Here is a 20,747-nt window from a genome sequence, read left to right on the forward strand (position 1 = left end):
TTCGATCAAAACATTTTTTTCAAAATCAGTCCAGTAACGGCGGAGATATCGTGGAACAAACATAAAAAAAAACATACATACATTCGAATTTAAAACCACCTTCCTTGAGATTTAAGGGCGGCGGTTAAAAAAACATTCAATTTGTAGAGGTTAACGATGTTCATAAGTGTTCCGAATTTCAAAGGTATTTAGTAATGTGACAGACAGACGGACAGAGTTTCACTATAAGGGTTCCTTTTGTACCTTATTGGTCCGAAACCCTAAAGACCCTATTGGCCCTAGCAATAGGGGAATGAGCCATTCCTTGGCCAAAGAATTGGAATTGCCATTCAGCGAGGGAATGTAGCCAGCCTCATGGGCACTTCCACAGGGTACCTATGGACTTGGGGGACCTTTCATAGGTAAAAGGTACGTTACGTAGACTGTTTTAGTTATTTTATTTTGTTAGTTTTAAGATACGTTTTAATTTAGATTAGTTTTTGATTAAATTAAATATGTAAAATCGGGTCACACACGTAAAATTGACGAAAAATTGAGCTGCGGCTCGCAGTCTTTGTCGGCATACCATTGGCATCGCTCGGCTCGAGCTCTATGAAAATGCTCCTCGTTAAAAGAGCGAAGCATGTCGAGGGATCTTTGACAATTTTACGTGAGTGACCCGATTTTACATGTTTAATATCTCACATTTACATGTTCAGTGTCTCACGGTAGTTTTGTTATTAAATTAAACTTTACTTTATTTATTAATTAATTAGTTTTTTTAATAAAGGCAGATTTAAAAGTGTATGATAAAATTCACATATTCACAAATTTCGTTAGATGTGAAATTTATAAAAAAATTAAATCGGCTTTTCAAATAACTATTTGAAAATCGGTAGGTATATAAGTACACTTCCACTTTCCCATAGTGTTTAAATATTAGATTATTTTTATTTTATATTACATTTACGATCGAATAACATGCAGTGCAGTGGGCAGTTTATTATATAAACCATGATAAACGGCAAATTGTGAAATAAGGCCTTTGGAAGCATTTGTAAACATATAGGCGAAATGTATCATTTCGATTTATGTTTGCTCTGTGTATTATTTGGTGAGTAATAACCACGATACCAAATTGAAATTTTGAAAAACCCTCGACATAGTGGGCCGGTTTCCATCAAACACGCGCCCGACTAATACAGGTTCATTCGTTCGAAAACTTCGAAAGCTACTGTGCCACAGACACACACACAATCACAGACAGACACGTCAAACTTATAACACCCCGTCCCGTCGTTTTTGAGTCGTGGGTTACAAATTAAACCAAGGAGCAATTTCCGTTTTCCTGCTGATGATTTTCACTTTTACCTTTTCTAAGCTTATCGCAAAAGTATACCTACAGCTCACAGCGCCACTAGTATAAATAAATGTTTTATTTTCAGCTATTATTCATACTGTGGACAGTAAGAGATACGATATTGAAGAAGAATGTAAAAATGAGTATGGCCTCGATTTGCAAAGCCTCTTACGACAATTTAGAAGATCAGATGATTACGTCAAAATATTGAAAATGAGGGTAATATCATAATCAAATGATATTTATAGCCTTGTGATTTTGGCGGGTGGCTACTACGTACTCAAACAGTGATACCTACGTTACTACGATACACAGGACCGGATCTAGGCTAGAGCGAGTGGAGCGGCCGCTCTAGGCGCTAAACCCGGGCGCCAAAATGACAAATCATAAAAAAATCAGCCTAGTTCGCGAGTTTGGTAAAAAAAGGTAACCAAGAGCGCCATAACTCTATTTCGCTCTATCCTGATTGGATTCTCGGGCAGGCGCTTCATATACATATAAAATGGAATTATGCTCGACGGGGTTCGAACCCGGGACTACTGATGTGCCGACGGAAAGTTTCCAAAATGCTGAAATTTACATATAGGAAAACTTCGGAAACTTTATATATACTTTGTATGGCCAATTGTATGGATGGAAACTTTCCATTTCATAAATTTAAATTCCCTTTATTTTTCGTGAAATTTTCGTGAATTTTTCAAGAAATTTAAGATTCTTTTGAAAAGTTTCCGCAACTTGCACATCACTACCCGGGACCATTTACTTCATAGGCAGCGTCAATCTACTGGGCTAGACCAGTCGCCTAAACTAGTTCACAATCCACAACCCTCAAAATGAATCCACAAGACTTTACTTGCATAATCTGTAAACATTATTCTGTTCTAGACAAACGAATTCGGGCTGTTTTTCGCTGACGTAATATTTCATAGCTTAGATTGGAACTACCATAAACTGAAAGAGGAAATAAAATCTATGTACGGCCTTAACAAAACAACCGCTTCTCCAGAGACAAGTACAACGACCACTCCGCCACCGCAGTAAGTTTTGAGAAATAGGGGGCCTATCCAAGATGCATGACAATCGTTGAATCTATTCTAATACGCTGATCGAATTTTTCTTTTTAATAGCGTTAGCGATGACTTCTATTTTCTTAAAAAAATGATGCAGCTGCAATAATATGTGAGCGTGCACAGGAAAACGTCCCACTTTGTCGATTGCTATAAAGACGCTTTGTCAGTTTATTCATATACCCATAGAAGAGAGACCATTATACTTACTACTCGTAGACAGTACACCAGTGTGGGCTGATAATGATAATGATGTCTTCTAGAACCGTTTGCGTCCCGGGAAGCGGCACAAGTAAAACGTGTCCAGAGCCCGGCCCCGTTACAGTTCCCGCCAGTCGCCAATTGCTGTTCGCGTATGTACCTTCCGTTTTTATAAAAAAAATCATGTGTAGGTAAGGTACATATAAGAGTGGCACTGAAACTTGATCAATAAGCGTGATTCTTATGTTGTCCAGGATTTTTGCCATGGCTCATGGAAGCTCAGGGTTCCAGTTGGAACGAATCCCAGGAAATTGAGTGAGCACTAGTGGCAAGCGCAAGTGCAAGTGACTGCCATCTGACCCTGATTTCCTTTCATTTTCTCACGATCCATTCACCAAAAAGCGACTTAATTATCGAAAAAACAAGCTCAACTTGTTTTAATATGGTGTCTGCAATAGATGTTATTAAGCGTATAACAAAATAAGTCGAAAAAGTACTGAGAGGCCTATCTACCAATATCATACCCTACCCTACCCTACCCTGGTGGGTATTTTTTGATACTTTTATAATTAAACGTCTTACTAATTCCAGAGCCAAAGCCCGTATGCTGCAAGCAAAATTTAACTCTCGTCGTTCCGACAACAAGAATTACGAGCAGTCCTTGAACACCATCAGGGCTATCGATCGTCATCCTAAGCTCAAGTCCTACCTTACGGTGGACGAGCGCAACCAGTTCAGGGAGATGGCGTTTGAATACGCTGGGTATGTCAGCAACTCAGCATATGCCATCAGTATCACATAGACAGCGTTGGATCCGACCAAGCTACTTTGGCAACGATTTCACAAGGGCCATCGACCAGTACCCTAAGCTGAGGTCCTAACTTACAGTAGACGAGCGCAACCAGTGCCGGGAGACGGCGTCGAATCAAATAAAATCAGACGGTAACGATTTCATCAGGGGCATCGAACAACACTCTAAGCAGAGTTCTCGTGACCTCATGATGAGGGAGGTGAGGTGGAAGAGCGCAAGTAGCGCAACCTGTTCAGAGATTTTATCACTTGTCATATCATATCATTTGTCACTTTGGCACTTACGTACTTGTTGGAACGTGACATACATGGTGACAAATGATAGACAACCAGCCCTGCAAGGAGCCGGCGTTTGCCATACACCACACAATTTAATGTGGAAAATCCCACTAAATGAGGGTAACACCCGTCATGAACCAATACGAGTAGGTATACACCCTGTTTTTTATGAATTCCGTTAACTTTAAGGGAAGATTCATTACATCAAATACAGTCAATTTTTCTAAGAAACTAGCGTCTTAACTCTTGCGGTTATCGAGTTATTAAAAAAATAAAGATTATTGCTGAACACGTGTGTTGTGTCACAGCCTTTACCAATTCTTAATGTTATTTGTTTTGACATGTGCCGTCAATCACTTGACACTAACTTGAATGTTATTCTTAAGGGTCTCTCACACTAATAAATTCATTTATTATGTATGAAAATGATGAAAAATATTTTTTTGCGAATTTAACTAAAAGTGATATAGATAGGGTGGTTCCTGATAATGAACCTAACGACGTGTCGAATTTAATATAAAACAAAAAAAACACGGGGTATTTACGCCTGTTAAATGAATTATCACGTTGTTAAACAATCTCGAATTTTTAGGGAAACTATTCACACTGCAATTAGAGCATTCGGAGGAGACCCGTTGGAAAGACGCGGCATCACACAGATGGACGTCGTGGGACCAACCACCACACAGCACGCGATGAGACATGTAGTAAGTGGTTCCCCTTGTTTTGGCATAATTTTACAATCGAGAATTCTTTTTGGCATAATCTATATTGGCATAATTCACCTTTCGCATAATCTGTTATGGCATAGTATAGTTACGCATAATTTGTCTAGGCATATTTTTGTTTGTCCGAATATATTTCATGCATAAAGGTTATTCGCCGAATGGTTTTTATGCATAAATTATTTCTGCATAACATGGTTTAGTGGAAATTTACTACGCAGAATTTTTGTCATAGGTAATACTACTATATTAATGTTGCAGTTCTAACCTAACCTAACCGAAATTCTTGACAAAATGTTTTATTTGTTGAGGTCGCAGTTCTAATTCTAACCTAACCAAACCGACTCTCTTAACAGCATTTAGTATGGGTGGATATTCTGATTTTAAGAAATATGCCAAATACAATTATGCGAATTAATTTTATTCATAAAAACAATCGGCGTAAACAGAATTATGTGAACTTATTTTCGGACAATGTGTTATTCGTATTATTTTCGATTATGACAAATAAGTTTTCTGCCAAATTAACATTCGGCGAAAATCGATTATGCGAAGTCTGTTATGCGAAAATCGTTTCGGACAATTAAAGTTATGCCAAATAGAGGGAACCCGTAGTAAGTATTGTTAGTAATACTTTTTTGAGTGTTGAAAATGAATTTTGAGACATACAGGGGACCGATATTTGAATCTCGAACGCATGAATTCGCCGTTCGAAAGTCTGTGGAAGACGACGTAAAGCTACGACTTTCGAATTCATGAGTTCGAGATTCAAAAATCGGTCCCCAGGGGGCCGATTTTTGAGTCACTGTCACTAAAATACCGGTTGAAAACGGTGAATTGCCTATTATTTTCAGTGACAATTTTCTGAATTCGAACGCCGTGAGACTCACCCCAGGGGGTGGATTTTTGAATCTCACGGCGTTCGAATTCAGAAAATTGTCACCGAAATTGCCTAGGTACTATTTTCAGTGACAATTTTCTGAATTCGAACGCCGTGAGACTCAAAAATCGGCCACCAGACATGTAATTTTTAAAACAGACATCAGCTATATTAAACACCTTAAATACGGAGGCACGTTTACATTTAGCCGTTTACCGTGCTAGAACAATACATGCCTTGCTCTGTGTTCTGCCCTTTGGTTCTGCCTCTCCTATTTTGTATGATTGATTGTATATTTATTTTATATATCATCTGATTTTCTGATTAGTGATAAGATACATAGTGCTTTCTGTGCATATGATATTAAGTATTATACGGGACGCCTCCGCCTACGCACGGGTAGGTCTAATGTGACTTACAATTGTTTATGTAATATACATAACAATTGTAGTACATATAAGTACCTACTTTAAAAATTATTTATTTCTTCAGGTCGGGTCCAGGAAAGAGAAAGAAGATGCAAATAGCGAAAAAACCACTAAAAGATATCTTTTAGTGTCGAATCTGTATCCATCAATTGTCAGGGATGGTTAAAACGTTCCCTTTGGAAAGTAATTGTTTAATGATATTTGAAAAGGTGATTGTATAAATAGTAGTTGTAGTAGTAGTAATCACTTTATTGTGTACAAGTTTATATACAACAGTATGTCCTTGAGGCGAAGGGTAAGGCAACACTAACGCCACTTTCAATATTTTCTTATATCTTCAAAATTAATTTTTTTTTCCGTAATATTTCTTAAGTAATTTTTAACTTTTTTTTTTCACTTAAGTTTTTTTTTCTCGTGTAATTGTCCCCAGACAGTTGAATGATGCATAAGTAAAAGTGACTACTTTTATTTTAGACAACTTTTTGAGAATAAAACTACAAAATTATAAAGTGTGGAATTGCAGTGTTTTATAAAATATTAAAAGTATTTTGTTAGCGAGTGATGTAAAAATATTACTGAAAAAATGTGTAATTTTGAAGATATAAGAAAATATCGAGAGTGGCGCCAGTGTCGCCTTACCCTACGCCGTAACCATTGGGCAGACTAAAAAATATCACGTAGAGTTACTTCTCAGGAGTGCTCTTAAATTTTATAATTAGAAAAAATAATAAACGCTTAAAATCAAACATTTGTATAATAATTGACAGCAAAAAGAAAGATACTTTATAAAAAAAATGTATCTCTGGCGATTTGCGATTATTAGACTGACGCTCTTACGACAGAGCTACGCACCATCGATGCTCTGACGACGACTTAGCGACCGTATTTTGAGTTTATTAATGCGAAAGAAATAAAATAAGATAAAGATGTTTGGAAAAAAACGGCATTCTGTAGTAAAATTATTTATTATTAGGTAGTCTTGAGCAGTCACGTTAGGATTAATATCAAGAATCTGTAATTCACTTAACAACAATCCAAAAAGACTAGTAGATACATATTTGTACCCATTTTTCATAAATTTGTAATATTTTCTTCACAAATCAAGTACCTAGGTATAAATATTATGACGCGCGTGCTTCGAATAAACTCGATTAACACAAGTTCACGTTTAAAGTATCGAATGAAAATTGTTGTGTTTATTTACCTTTGTTTTGGCACAGCGTATTCTATTATTTTAAACCTTACGTAAGTATTTAAATATTATAAGAAGCCTAACGCTTCTTAATTAATCTCATACAGACCGCATGCGTTAACGCGTGTGTACTTTATTCATTTGACACTTCTTGTGTTCTAAGCTTCTAACATAAGAATCACAAAACAGTATTATTAAAAGATGTTATTATTATTTTATGGTAATTTTATATTAGCTAGGGATACACGTGTCTATCAAAAGAGGAGAATGTCGTTGTCATTTTACAATGTTCATAGTGTCTTATTCGAATGTTAAATAAATATAGCCTGGGCCCATGCTCCGGGCGTCAAGTCCAGGGGGGTGCCAAATTCGAACTTCGTCAAATCCAAGAGACGCCATTTTTTTTAGGTTCTCCTCCCCTCGAAAAGAATCTAGATCCGGCGCTGTCTCGTGTCTCGTATAGGTTATATTTCCCATATCTGCGCGTCAGCATGATACTTTTATACTACGTCGGTGGCAAACAAGCATACGATCCGCCTGATGGAAAGCGGTCACCGTCACCAATGGACGCCTGCAACTCAAGGAGTGTCACGTGCGCGTTGCCAACCCATTAGGAACTTGTACACTCCTTTTTGATTTTTGATACTAAGAAAGCATGAAGCGAACTACACCAATGCGTACAGGGCCGGATCTAGGGTATTGAGTGCGAGCGGAGCGACCGTTCTAGGCACCAAACCATAGGAGGAGGAGGATAAAAATACAGCCTCATTTGCGGGTTTGTTAAAAAACGTAACGAAAGGCGCTGTATCCCTAGCTATTACTGAGAGTGAGGCTTAAAACTACATTCATCCCTGGTGGGCAGCGACGGCGGCTATGCACTGATTGAACACGTTGACGTACTCGAACGGCAGGTCCCCGGAGCACCCGTACCCGCCCTTCTTGTGGATCGTCATGTGATCGTAGCAGTTCACCTGCCCGTCGCCGTTGCAGTCCTGTAATGGTCATAATATTTAAATTTAGATTATGCAAGTTGAAAAAGGTGATTAGAAAAGTACACGCCTGCGATTAGATAGGTAGTATGTTTATTGAGTCACCTGCAATAATTTAGGTACCGGGTATCATACTGAGAAACTTTCTTATGCGACCGACCTCGAAATTGCAAAAAAAACGTTCTCTTAGAAAATGTGGAAGTCAAAATTTATGAAAAAGTCGATGTTTTTTCGCGATATCGATTTTGGTTGTCGCTTGTAACTATAAGTAAAAGTTGCTCATATTTTCACCCCGTAAATTATTTGATGCAAGATGCAAGTGATGAATCAACGAAAATACCTAAACACTCTTTATCATGTTAGAGGACAATTATTTGAAGAACTATGTATATAAGTATATTTATTTGAAGTTTTTTTCCTTAAATAATTTTAGATACACCACCACTCTATCACTTTTTTATTGACTAATGAAAATACACAGAATTTATGTGTAATATCTGTACTGTTTTTTTTTTTTTATGGGATAGGAGGCAAACGAGCAGACAGGTCGCCTGATGGTAAGCGATCACCGCCGCCCATGGACACCCGAAACACCAGAGGTGTTGCAGGTGCGTTGCCGGCCTTTAAGATGGGTGTACGCTCTTTTCTTGAAGATTTGAAGGTCGTATCGGTCCGGAAATACCGCAGGCGACAATTCATTCCACAGTTTAGCTGTGCGGGGCAGGAAGTTTCTGGAGAAACGCACAGTTGAGGACTAGGTGTAAGAAATTAATTGGAAAAAATAATAAGGGATCGACCCAATACCCAATAAAGTACCTAAATAAAATCCGACAAAGGGGCATTTTCCCCCACAAGCTAGTGTTTGTCTTTAAACAGCTAATATCGTACAAAGTTGTAGGTCAAGCAACTTGATACGGAATACAGATTTGACGGCCTTAGAACATTAACATGAGGCGAAGGCCGGTGATGTCAGCGCGGGCGCACCGCAAATATTTCATGCACTGACATTGTCACCGTGCTCATTCAATTAACATCGCACACCCACTGATAAAAAATATTGGCATTGTTTATTCGCGGAACAAAAAACCTTCGCAATTTTTGAATGATGATTTTTTTTATTCGCTAGCGGATTTTATTATAAGCCTGTCAATTTTCGTCAGTAGAAAAAAGTGACTTTAATAAAATTACACGCAAAAGCAAAAGGTTATTGCCTCAAAGAAAGTTGGATTTCGCGTATTTTCTGTTAAAAATAGTTTTAGATCTTTTTTGCATAACAACTATTCCGTTTTCTGGTAGGTTGAACAAGAATTCAGATGTAGATACCTAAGTAATTCAAATTTCCACGATTTATTAATCGAATGAAGAGCAAGTGTTGCAATTACTTATATACTTGCTCTTATATTTATTTGGTCAACTTTTCATTATTGTTTCTTAATTACTATGATTTAGAATATATTATAGTTACCTGTCCGAATCTCCTCATGTATCCCTGGACGGTCTGGGCAGCACAGTACGGGTCAACAACGCAGCTGCGGTACGCTGTAGAAAAATAAACAATACTTTTAATTATGTTACATAATTAAAATATAGGTTTTAATTGAAAATTCACTCATAACCCCCTTATTCATAAACGTTCACTAAAGTTATCAAGCCGATAAAGTTCGTTTGTCCCTTTCTATCACACCAATACGTCGGAAAGGCACAACGAACTTTATCGGCTTGATAACTTTAGTGAACGTTTATGAAAGGGGGATAAAGTCGAGCCCCCCAATAAAATTGAAGGTTGATGGTTTCGTCTATTGACACAAAAATATTTCAATAAATATCTCGTATCTGCTAATCCCTGTAATTTTTTCAAGGGTAATTTTTTCCACCTTCATTTCAACCCTATGAAAACATTACAGAAAATTTCTAGATTCAAATTTTGGACATTTAAGTTAGCTTATTCAATAAAGTAAGTATTAATCATCACAGATTTTATAAATAAGGAACGTAACCTCTTCATTTCCTTTTTCCGAATACCGTCTTCCTTGATGCAGACCTCGATTGGAATGTCGGTTGTTTTTAACTTTTTTTATCAAAATGAGTATAAATATTGAACTTCGAACATGAAGGTCGAAAAGATATTTCATCAAGACTGTTGCAAACGTATAGAAAATTGACTCTTGACCTTTTCCGTGATGTTTCCAATAAATATTGTCTTATCTATAAATTTATAAACATCGAGTTGTTAACATAAAATTTAATAGCTAATTTAAACAAATCAGCCATATTTATACGGATATCAGCTAAGTTAACAGCCAATAGGTATTTCGCTCTTAATCTACCCAGATGTGAGGTGTGTGTGTGTGTGTGTGTGTGAGATATGTTACACACACAACGAACGCCGTAGTAACATTTTATTGCTATAAGTAGTGACTGTACCCACATGGTCACTTTAACACTTAGGCAAAGTGAGTGCATGGTGGCACACCCTCAAGCTAACTTACGATCAGGGTGGTCAGGCAGCAGGTTGTTGATAGGCTTGCCAGCATTCAACCATTAGGCCGTTTTCACATTATCCGATCCGATATCGGATGTCGGATCGACATCCTACATCCGATAAACGCTTCCGATAGTGTCGGATGTCGGTCCGATAAAACGCATTGTTCCAAATCAATGAAGTATGATTTTATATCAAAAAATATTTAAAAAATGGTTTATATTTAATAATTATAAGCACTAAGTATTTCCTAAATATTATATTGTAAAATTAAGATAACGAGCATAAAAAATACTCAAGAGTGTCAGGCAAATTAAAAGTTTTACATTCAACTATATCTACTAAAAGATGAAAAAACTAGTATCCGCAATTCGGACCGATGCATTACAATCTTTTTTTTTTCAATGGAAATTTTCAACTAATTTGAATTTCGATCATTAGCAGCTGTTTAATAAACGCCATTTTTGTCACGCACACTACTACAAACGTATATATACATTATATACGCACACAAACAAATATTATCGGCCGACAACTGGCGGGAGGTCCGGCATGCCAAAAAATGTCGGAAGTGTCCTGCCGATATCGGCAGTTCTATGGTGCCTCGGACAAAAACTGTTGTAGGAGAGTGCCATCGGCATTAAATCCGCAATTTTTGCGTTTTATATCGATTTTTAGTAATAATGATGTATTAAATACATAAATGAGGACCTGAAAGCGCATAAATCTTACATATTACATCCTTCCTACATCCGATATCGGATCGGATAATGTGAAAACGGCCTTACATCTAGGTAATTCTGAACAGTCTGCAGGGGTGTCTTTCGCACGTCAGAAATTGCAGAACACATGCATGCAGCCCGAGAAAGCCTGACAGAGGTACTGAGATAAGAGACAGACTATGCTCTTACCATCAGGGTGGTCAAGCTAGATTGTTGATGGTAGGTTTGCCGGCATCCGACCAGGTGCCGTAGCCGATTGGCATTTCTGCGACGCGAAATGAAAACGAAACGCCGCGAAGGTAGTCTGACTCTGTCTCACCAATACACAAGAGCGATAGAGATATCTACGAGCGTTTCGTTTCGTGAGCGTTTGTGCCATTCGGCTACGTACCCTGTAGATCCAGTTGATTCTGAACAGTCTGCAGGCGCCTCCTCGCAGGCCAGGCCCTTCTTGCAGCCCGAGATGGCCTGGTAGGGGTACTGACACTCTTCATAACACCGGGAGGAGAGAGAGACTACGTTCTTACCATCTTGGTGGTCAGGTGCGAGGTTGTTGATGGTAGGCTTGCCAGCGTCCGACCAGTAGGCCCAGGTGATCCGGAAGAGACCACAGGTGTCTCCCTCGCACGTCAGGCTCTGCTTGCAGCCTGAGATGGCCTGGCAGATGCAGCCAAGGCATACCTCCGTCACAGGCTGCGCGGATTTGTCGCCAACGAGCTCCGCTGAAAATGGTTTTTTTTTGTTAAAATAGTTTGTTTATTTACTGGTAGTTGTCGTCTCTTAAGACTTTCAAAGTTATCTAGAAAGGCTGTGGTCTTTAATTTATTGTTTTCTTTACTGTAGGTAATGTTTCTTGTTAGTTATGGAAGTAGTTATGGAAGAGTGAGAGCTCATGTGAGTGTGTTTACTAAAACGTTCCACTTTGTCGGTTACCGTTAAGGTGAGATTTACTTGTAGGTATCTTCATATGACTAATCTGACAATTAAAGCGGCTTTATAGCAACCGACAAAGTGGGACGTTTTCCCGTGCACACTCACATGTCAAGAGAGAGAAGTTGGATATACTACCTATATCTAAAAACAACCTATACATATACCTACTATTAAAACTCGTTTCTTGGTCAAATAATTAAAGGTTCAGCTGTAAGTAACTTTTATTAAATTCAAATAAATAATATTAAAAATTTCGAAAAGTGTGTGTTGAAAATGTTGAAACACTGAATATCCGCTATAAAAGGCGACATTCCTAAAACCCCTTACATGTTCAAATATCAATCGGTATTTTTATTACATGTCAACGTTCTGCCCAAAATGCAAGTTTTATTGCCTTTACTTATAAAGTATTCTTACCATGTTGCACTTCGAGGATAATTTAATGCAAAGGCATATCGATAAATCCGGTAGAGGTCAAGGCAGTTCTTTGGTTCTACCTCATAGTATTTCAACAAATATCTTATTATAACCTTAACAGGTTATAAACAATAATACTTATAGGAAACAATAATGAAACGTATATGAAAAAAAAAAACTTATATGATAAGTAAGAAGTTATAAGTACCTAATCCATAGTGAGATTATGATCCCGATCCCCGATCCCATATGTCCAGAAAGGTCAGAAAGTAACACTGACCAAATTAGGTTTTACGAAAATTAGTGTCAATTTTATCTATTAACAAAATTAAGTGTTATGTGTAATATAAATACATTCCTTTTAATTACATTAAAACCGTTGGGGGTTATCATGTTTCTTGACCTTGAAATTAAATTGAATTGAATTTGTACGAATCTAGGACTAAGAACCCGATTCCGCTGTAACAAATTGTTACGATTATGAAATGGTTTTGACACGGGTGCAACCAAAACGATGAACAGTTTTGGTGATTGAATCGAGTCCCATAAGCGAATGAATAACATCTAAATGGTAAGACATTGTCAAAACTGAATCGAGTTTACAAAAATACCTATTAATAAATACGAGATAAGATTATAATGAATTTTTGATCAGTTTCCTACTTGTTACTTTTATTTGAAACTATAGACAGAGGAGCCAGGGCAAGGTGATATAATAATAAAGGAGTGCATAAAAAAACCCACATTACACATACATTACATAATAAATTAATAAGTAACATGTTCACAGCCATAATAAAATAAACATTAGGTTACAACCGCTCATGCGTTTCTAGTTACTAGGTCAAGACTCCGAAGAAGCAACTATACCTAATACTTAAGTCGTTAGTCCAAACGACTATGCCCTCACATTAGTTAGGCACATACACAAAGGAATGTGAAAGATATTCGACATACTTACAGTGTTTTATTTTAGAACATTTTTCATCTACGGAATTAATTACTTGAGGAAAAGTCTATTTTTTTTAATACTACGTCGGTGGCAAACAAGCATACGGTCCGCCTGATGGAAAGCGGTCACCATAACCTATGAACGCATGCAACGCAAACAGTGTCACATGCGCGTTGCCACCCCATTAGAAACTTAATTGTACATTCCCTTTTGCTGTGTTAAGTACACAGCAAAAAGGAGTGTACAAGTTCCAAGGAGGGTATTTAAGGATGAAAAGCAATTAATGTTTGAAAATATCAAAATCCATACTAATATAAAATATGGGAAATGTGTGTGTTTGTTTGTTCGTCTTTTGCGGCAAAACGGGGCGACGAATTGAAGTGATTTTTTAAGTGAAGATAGTTCAAGGGATGGAAAGTGACATAGGCTACTTTTTGTCGCTTTCTAACGCGAGCGAAGCCGCGGGCAAAAGCTAGTATAATATAATCGATTAAATTATACACCGTGTTTTTTTATTTCCATTAAAAGGACACGTTGTTTGGCTCATTAATAGAAGCTACCTGTCTGTGGCTCATTTATAAAAGCTTCAAGTTACAAGCGGAAGTCTCTTTTCAACTTGTCACATTAAATAGCGATTAAGTAAGTACCAGGTAGGTACCATTTGTAAATTGTAGCTTTGAGAAATGAGCCGCTGGCAGGTATGTCGCTCTGTGTTAAACTTTTTAGTACATAATAAATTAATTCATAAGTGTGCAAGAACCTTGAGAATATGTACGAGCACATGTCAAACAAAATAAATGACATTAGGAAGTAGTAAATAAACTTCTACAAAATTCTATCCACAAAAAAGCTTACTTACGAGTGTAGCAAATTGTTAAGTTACATTTTTTTCACAAGTTACACAAAGCAATTTCCCAGGGTTTTTCCTCGAAGATTTGGGTTGGGAATTAGGTAAGTATATTGACGTATTATATTCTCAGTACGGGTACAGGTTAGTTCCGGCAGGTAAAGTACTGGGCTATTATGACCCATTACGACATAAGTAGACAAGTAACTCCTAAAGTATTTTACATTACGTGGACTTTATACATTTACAATAAGGCTTATTGTATGGATAGTTAACATTGTGTACAGGATAATTTGAACACGATTGTTCTTAAGAAGTCGGAGATTAATGTAAAGATAGAACTAGTGTGTGTAAAAACTATGGAAACGGAAATGGGACGGAGATTGCTTGTTAAGTTATGCGTAGGTAATGATAATGAGTCGAAAAAAATGGTGGTAATTTGTTTCTTTAGTTCAGAATTAAATAGATAAGTATGTATTTAAGCCGGTAACTGCGGTGTCATTAAAAAATATATATTACGTGGGTATTGGGAAATACGAGGGTCAACGAACTACATGTTATTTTTATTGCGATTATTGTATCGTAATTTTTATCATAATTATGTTGTACATTATATATGTTGCTGACATATATTTATTATGTGGAATAAGAGTATGCACCGATACAGCCACAAAGTATGTGTACCTGAAGTAGATGCTTATTCTTTTTTTTTATTCTGAGCAACTATCCCAGAAAGGAATGGTTAATCTTCAATAAGTAAGCAAAGGATCATTTAATATTCATTAGGTTTACTGCCGTGCTAAGAATGCGGAAGACATATTGTCTTTTTGTTTCATGTATTATGTACTACTTAATAACATCTTTATTAACAAATAACTAAGTATATTAAATATTATGTATTACCTAGTTAGTGTAGGTACTTGAGGTACTTGTATTCAATCAGCTTAAGAAAACCTCATGAATATGCATCGACACGAGTTAAGAATTTCCTTTTCGCACGTGCATCGTACGACGTTTTTCAGTACAGATGAGCCTCTGAAGTTTCGACCTGACATATAATGAACCACTTCTCGCATTAGTGCGAAAAAAAACACCATCTGTACCTACTGAAAAAAACAGTTAGGCATCTGGCATTATGAATTAAAATATTAAATATATTTTTTTTTATTTGCATTCGTAAATGAATACACCCAACTTGAATGTACCAAAAGTTTATGGATTTTTTTTTAATTTAGGTAGCATCACACTAAGCAATTAATGTACATATTGTACGCATCCTACATGTGCCCTATTAGCCTACCGCCAAGAAGTCTATAAAAAATCTCTCGTGCAGTTTTAATTTGAGTTTTAATTAATATCAAATTGCATTTGCGTTGAAACGTTAATATTACAGATTTTTAAATCAAAGGAAAAATGGAAAAATTCACACCTCCGGCACAAGTGCGACGGCTCCGGCAAGGCCAAAGGTCGCAGGTTCGAGTCCTGCCGGAGGTGTGAATTTTTCCATTTTTCCTTTAATTTAAAAATATGTAATATCGCTCGCAGACGTTTCTGCATGATAAAAACAAAATTTAACGTTAATATTGTTAGTGAGGCTGTAAAGTGTAAAATAGAACAGTGTACTTGTGTACCAAATAATTAATCTTATCACTCTATACAGGTTGCACCGGTTCATCAACCTCATTAAATCAAGCTGCAATCACTATAATTATATAGTAAAATCTAAACAGTAAATCTACCGTTGGTCCTCCGTGTATCCTACACGCGCGTATATGCGGTAAAACGAGTCCTAGACCGGTCGGTGCGTCGGTAGCATCGAAAAGGTTAACGCGAAATATCAATGTCAGGGTTCGTGCACAAATATGCGGATGTTTTTCATGGAAATTACGTCGATCGCATCTGCAGGACCAAAATTGTTTTATTTTTTTATTAAATATCTCGTAACTTTATTAAACAGAATAATATATTTTAGAAACCAACATATACATCATAACAGTTTGGATTCAAAATAATCAAAATATATCTAAGATTGCTAGTAAATCTTCTTAAAAATCGAATATATAAATTGGTTTGATCAGTATTTAACCGTCCATTGATTATAATATAAGGTACTTTGTTAGCATTATGGGGTGAATTTCAACATACTCGAAATTTGCCTAATTTTGGTGGATTTTTTTAGTTTTGTAATTTTTGTTGAAATTATGTACTGATGTTACATAACTAATTATTAGCAATGCTATGTATCAATGACCTTTCATTATAATAAGTAGTTTTAGAGAAATTACGTTTTCAATGACATGGTCGCCACCAAAATTGGTCTACCCACAAAAATAAAAAATAAAATCAAAAATAAAGCCTTTTATTCATTTTTGTATTATTTTCTACTTGAAATAATAAACTTTTAACATGTAATAAATACTTTTCAAATAGAAACAAAAACGTTACTGCCCTCAATTTGTTCACCACCAAAATTTATGCAATTTTGGTGGAAAAAGTATTACGACCCACCAAAATTAGATATTTTTGTGTGGGGCGGACCAATCCAGCAAGGTATGACACTTGTGTCATGTCTAAATGCAGGAAAGAACCTGAATGGTCATGTTACGACACGTTTGTTCGTCTTGCTGCGTCTCGTTTAACCATAAAAATGATTTCAATACTTACCACCAAAATTGGTTCTTTCCCCCGGACAACTTTTGGTGCTCAGTTATAAGTGTCAAATTGTATAATAACCAATATTGACTTATGTCATCTTAAAATATACTTAATGTAATAAAGAATGAAGTTATGGCAAGTTATCTTTATAGCTGCGGATTTACTGGATTTACCATAGCAATAATCCGCTAAAAACAGGCTCTGGACGCTACACCGTTCATATTCTTTGATGAATACTTTTGCATGTTAAATTGTATGTTGTTATTTAATGCATGTTAATTATAAGATGTAATGTTTTGAAAAGAAGTTGCCCGCCGAGTTTCTTGCCGGTCCCATAGTGGATACCCCCCTCCCAACTGAGGGGGGACTGAAATCTTCTCGAGGCTGAGGCGTAGGGTTAGAGCCGGCGTAGCTTTATTTGACGTTCATATGCGCATTGTAATATGCCTACTTGAAAAATAAATATTTCATTTTTCATTTTTTTTTTTTTCACCAAAATTAGAATTTCGATGGAAAATTATTTTTAAATAAATATACATAACACTTGTAATAATTTGCAATGTTGCCGAAGGTAGTATTTTAGGATTGGTTTTCATAAAAAAAATTAAAACCCGGAAACAATTAGCCCACACAATGAATTTCAGCTCCGCCACAAAAAAATCACGCTGAGAAATTCACCCTATGACGCTAAAATAATACCTACGGCTAAATAATACAGAATAATATCTAATTTTTTTTTCATGAAAAGATATAACGTGGATGTGTGAATTTTTCAATTTTTCCTTTAAATTAAAAATATGTAGTACTACATGTTTATTGGTTATATTTTAGTAATAATTATTAACTTACATTTTCCTCATCCGTAAACAAATATAAATAAATAAAATTCGTGTCAAGTGTTCGATGACAGTTGACAGTGTTGACACATACACCCTGAGGTCAAGAGTGCGAACTTGTACGCAAGATAAATATTACAAAGCGAAACAATACTACATAGATACATATACTTATGGAACATGTATAATAAAGAACATTTAAAAAGAAATTTAGTCTTCTGAAGTATGAAATTATTAATAATTCTAACGGGGTCACTTTGACCCGTCAAAAACGTATGCCGCAGTAAAGGGGTTAATCGTGTTAGTTGTTTTTACGATTTTGTTAGGCAAAAAAAAACTATTATTTCTCTATTTCGAACTATAATACGACCTCGGTAAGTATATTGGGTGTCTGTAAACCTACCATTATCTTTGGTACGTATGTAACTTACAATTAATACGATACAACTTACGATTTTTTAAATTCTATTCTATGAAACGACCATGTTTTGAATGTGTTGCTAATATTTTTAAGCAAGTTTACCACACTGATGCTAATTACTTCGGAAAGTCCTCCTTTCCTACGATACCTTCAAATCAAGAGTAAACAGGCATCTTCTGGGCGAGCTCACTCCATCGTAGGCCACGTCTTTGCCTTTGACTAGTCTGTGGCCAAGAGTAAGCCCATTTATAATAAAAAAAATGTTTTTCTTACGATATGTTTAATAGTATAGAGGTAGACTGTATAGTCGTTAATTTTCTACCTCTATCTCATTTCATGTTTAAGGTCAAAGCCGTCAACGTTGCAGTCCTAGGCATTTTTATGTTTACGAGTCTTGGTACCACAGATATAAACGTAAGATTATGGGAACATTTAAAACTGATGGAAAATGCGACCTAAGCAAAAGTTGCTGTACTGGTTAGTCCCGGACCCTATGCAAGTAGGTACCTACATTCACATGTAGAGTGGAAGTGGATAATAATCCCAGCTAAAAAAACCTCGCCCTAGCCTGAGTTCTCGACAGACAACATTTTATTTTTTGTGTTTATATTGTAAAAACATTGGGTCAAATTTCCAAGTTTAAAAAAACTCAAATTTTAAACTTGCTTCGACATTTCTTAAGTACTGGGTACTACACTACTTAAGAGTATGGAAGCGAAGAAAAAAATGTCTTATCAAACGGAAAATTTTCAGTTAACGACAGCCATCAACCCTAATTATCTAACAATATCCAATAACCATTATAGACCAATTAAAATAACGGCAACTTAATTTATAATCAATCTCTCATTACGAGGTGGTCTTTGTCACACTCGCGTCCAGTGGCGGTGTTAAGTAAATTGACAGGAATGTATATTGACATTTTCATTTAACCGCCGGTTTTTTTTTACGATGACAAACAGCATCGCGAATGGCCAGTTTGAGTTAACGTAAACTGTAGCTTTATTCGGGGGTATTTAATTTAAAAAATATATACTTTGAAATCTCGAAGTTTTTGGAAGTTTTTAGAATAATAAATCCAGCTAGCTATTAAATCCATCCTCCTTCCTCCTTACGTTATCCCGGCATTTGCCACGGCTCATGGGAGCCTGGGGTCCTCTTTTGACAACTAATCCCAAGATTTGGCGTAGGCACTAGTTTTTACGAAAGCAATTGCCATCTGACCGGAAGGTCGGGTCGGGTTGGAAAACCCGAAGGGTAACTAGGCCTTATTGGGTTTACTCCGGTTATCTCACGATGTTTCCTTCACCGAAAAGCGACTAAATAATTAAATCCATTCTAATCAGTTTTTGTAAGAGATTTATAATTATGTATACCTACTTATACCTAAGTCATTTGTTGGTGGCATGTAATTTTGCGGAAGGATCATCTTTAGCATAGTAACTTAACTTAATTAGGGGATTTTTTTAAAGAATTATGCACAGCTAAGCATACTGAATATATTTTTTGTTTTTAGGTATTCGTCATTTATTGATGGCATGTATCACTCGTCATTTTGCGGAAGGGTCATGTTTGTATCGTAATTAATTAATATTCTAAGGCCGTCTGGTAATCTCACCAGTTTTTATATTATTCGTATTGTAGATACCTAATAAAATCAATTAGATTTAGAATAGTTATTAGTATCTATTTATTTATTTTTATTTTATATCAAATTTGTATTTTTTGTGTCAAATGGAAATGGTTAGCTACTAGTTTATTACTTATTTAAGCATATTTTAATACTTAATAATTAAATAGCTGTAGTTGAGGGAAAACACCACAAACATTTTCGTTTGGAAATAAATTGGATCAGGCTTTTATTAGTCGTCGGGTTTACTGTAATTTTATTACAGATAAGATCTTACGTAATTAAAAAAATCCAATTTGTTAATTAATATTAAATTGGGAGTGTACCTAGGACCGAGATAGTTTTATTCACTAATAAAAATGTAAAAAAAATACTAACAAACATCAGCAGCGCACGCGGCAACCAGAAACAATATGGCACTGAACTTCATCACGGCTGACGCCATAGCGACGGTTTAAAAAACTTATTTAAAAAAAACTTAATTTATAAGCGTCGGTCGATCCCGCGCTTCTGCAACAGACTGGCATTGGTCGTGGCCTTAGAGCCGCTTATATGGACACGGCTGATTCATAATGTTCCGTTGAAATTGAACGAAAGCTTGAGGAGTTGTGAGTTTTCCTTGGTGATATCATCTATTCTTCAGCAGGCATTGTCAATTTTAATTATAACAAGCGTAACATCCTATTACTTGTAACATTGACAGTCAGTTTCGGAGGAATATGACAAAAACAGCCTAAGGGGGTAAGAGGAGTTCCTTCAAAAGTAGCTTTTTGTTATTTAGGTAAAAATGAAGCAAATCCGATTTTATAAAACTCTGGGGTTGGAATGTATGTTCATTTGTGTTTTTGATATCAATGCCTAGTTTTTCTATTAGCTCCAAAATAGTTAGGTATACCTACTCAAGATTTTTTTGAGACGAGCAGTTGTTGCGTAGGCCGAAGT

General features: G+C 36.2%; 2 protein-coding genes across 2 annotated transcripts; one reads left to right on the forward strand and one right to left on the reverse strand.

The window, feature by feature from the left end:
* Positions 1-963: 963 nt before the first annotated feature.
* On the forward strand, positions 964-6,530 carry LOC125231043. The gene is made up of 7 exons (XM_048136386.1): positions 964-1,093; positions 1,425-1,558; positions 2,225-2,376; positions 2,670-2,759; positions 3,199-3,369; positions 4,289-4,403; positions 5,794-6,530. The coding sequence occupies exons 1-7, from the start codon at positions 1,054-1,056 to the stop codon at positions 5,893-5,895; spliced, it is 804 nt and encodes a 267-aa protein (XP_047992343.1). The 5' UTR covers positions 964-1,053; the 3' UTR covers positions 5,896-6,530.
* Positions 6,531-6,678: 148 nt separating this feature from the next.
* Positions 6,679-20,341, reverse strand: LOC125231045 (lysozyme-like). The gene is made up of 4 exons (XM_048136387.1): positions 20,184-20,341; positions 11,642-11,836; positions 9,376-9,449; positions 6,679-7,913 (listed from the first exon to the last, which is right to left on the reverse strand). The coding sequence occupies exons 1-4, from the start codon at positions 20,248-20,250 to the stop codon at positions 7,767-7,769; spliced, it is 483 nt and encodes a 160-aa protein (XP_047992344.1). The 5' UTR covers positions 20,251-20,341; the 3' UTR covers positions 6,679-7,766.
* Positions 20,342-20,747: the final 406 nt, after the last annotated feature.

The sequence above is a fragment of the Leguminivora glycinivorella genome, chromosome 11, assembly GCF_023078275.1.
Source record: "Leguminivora glycinivorella isolate SPB_JAAS2020 chromosome 11, LegGlyc_1.1, whole genome shotgun sequence".
Classification (NCBI taxonomy): Eukaryota; Metazoa; Arthropoda; class Insecta; order Lepidoptera; family Tortricidae; genus Leguminivora; species Leguminivora glycinivorella.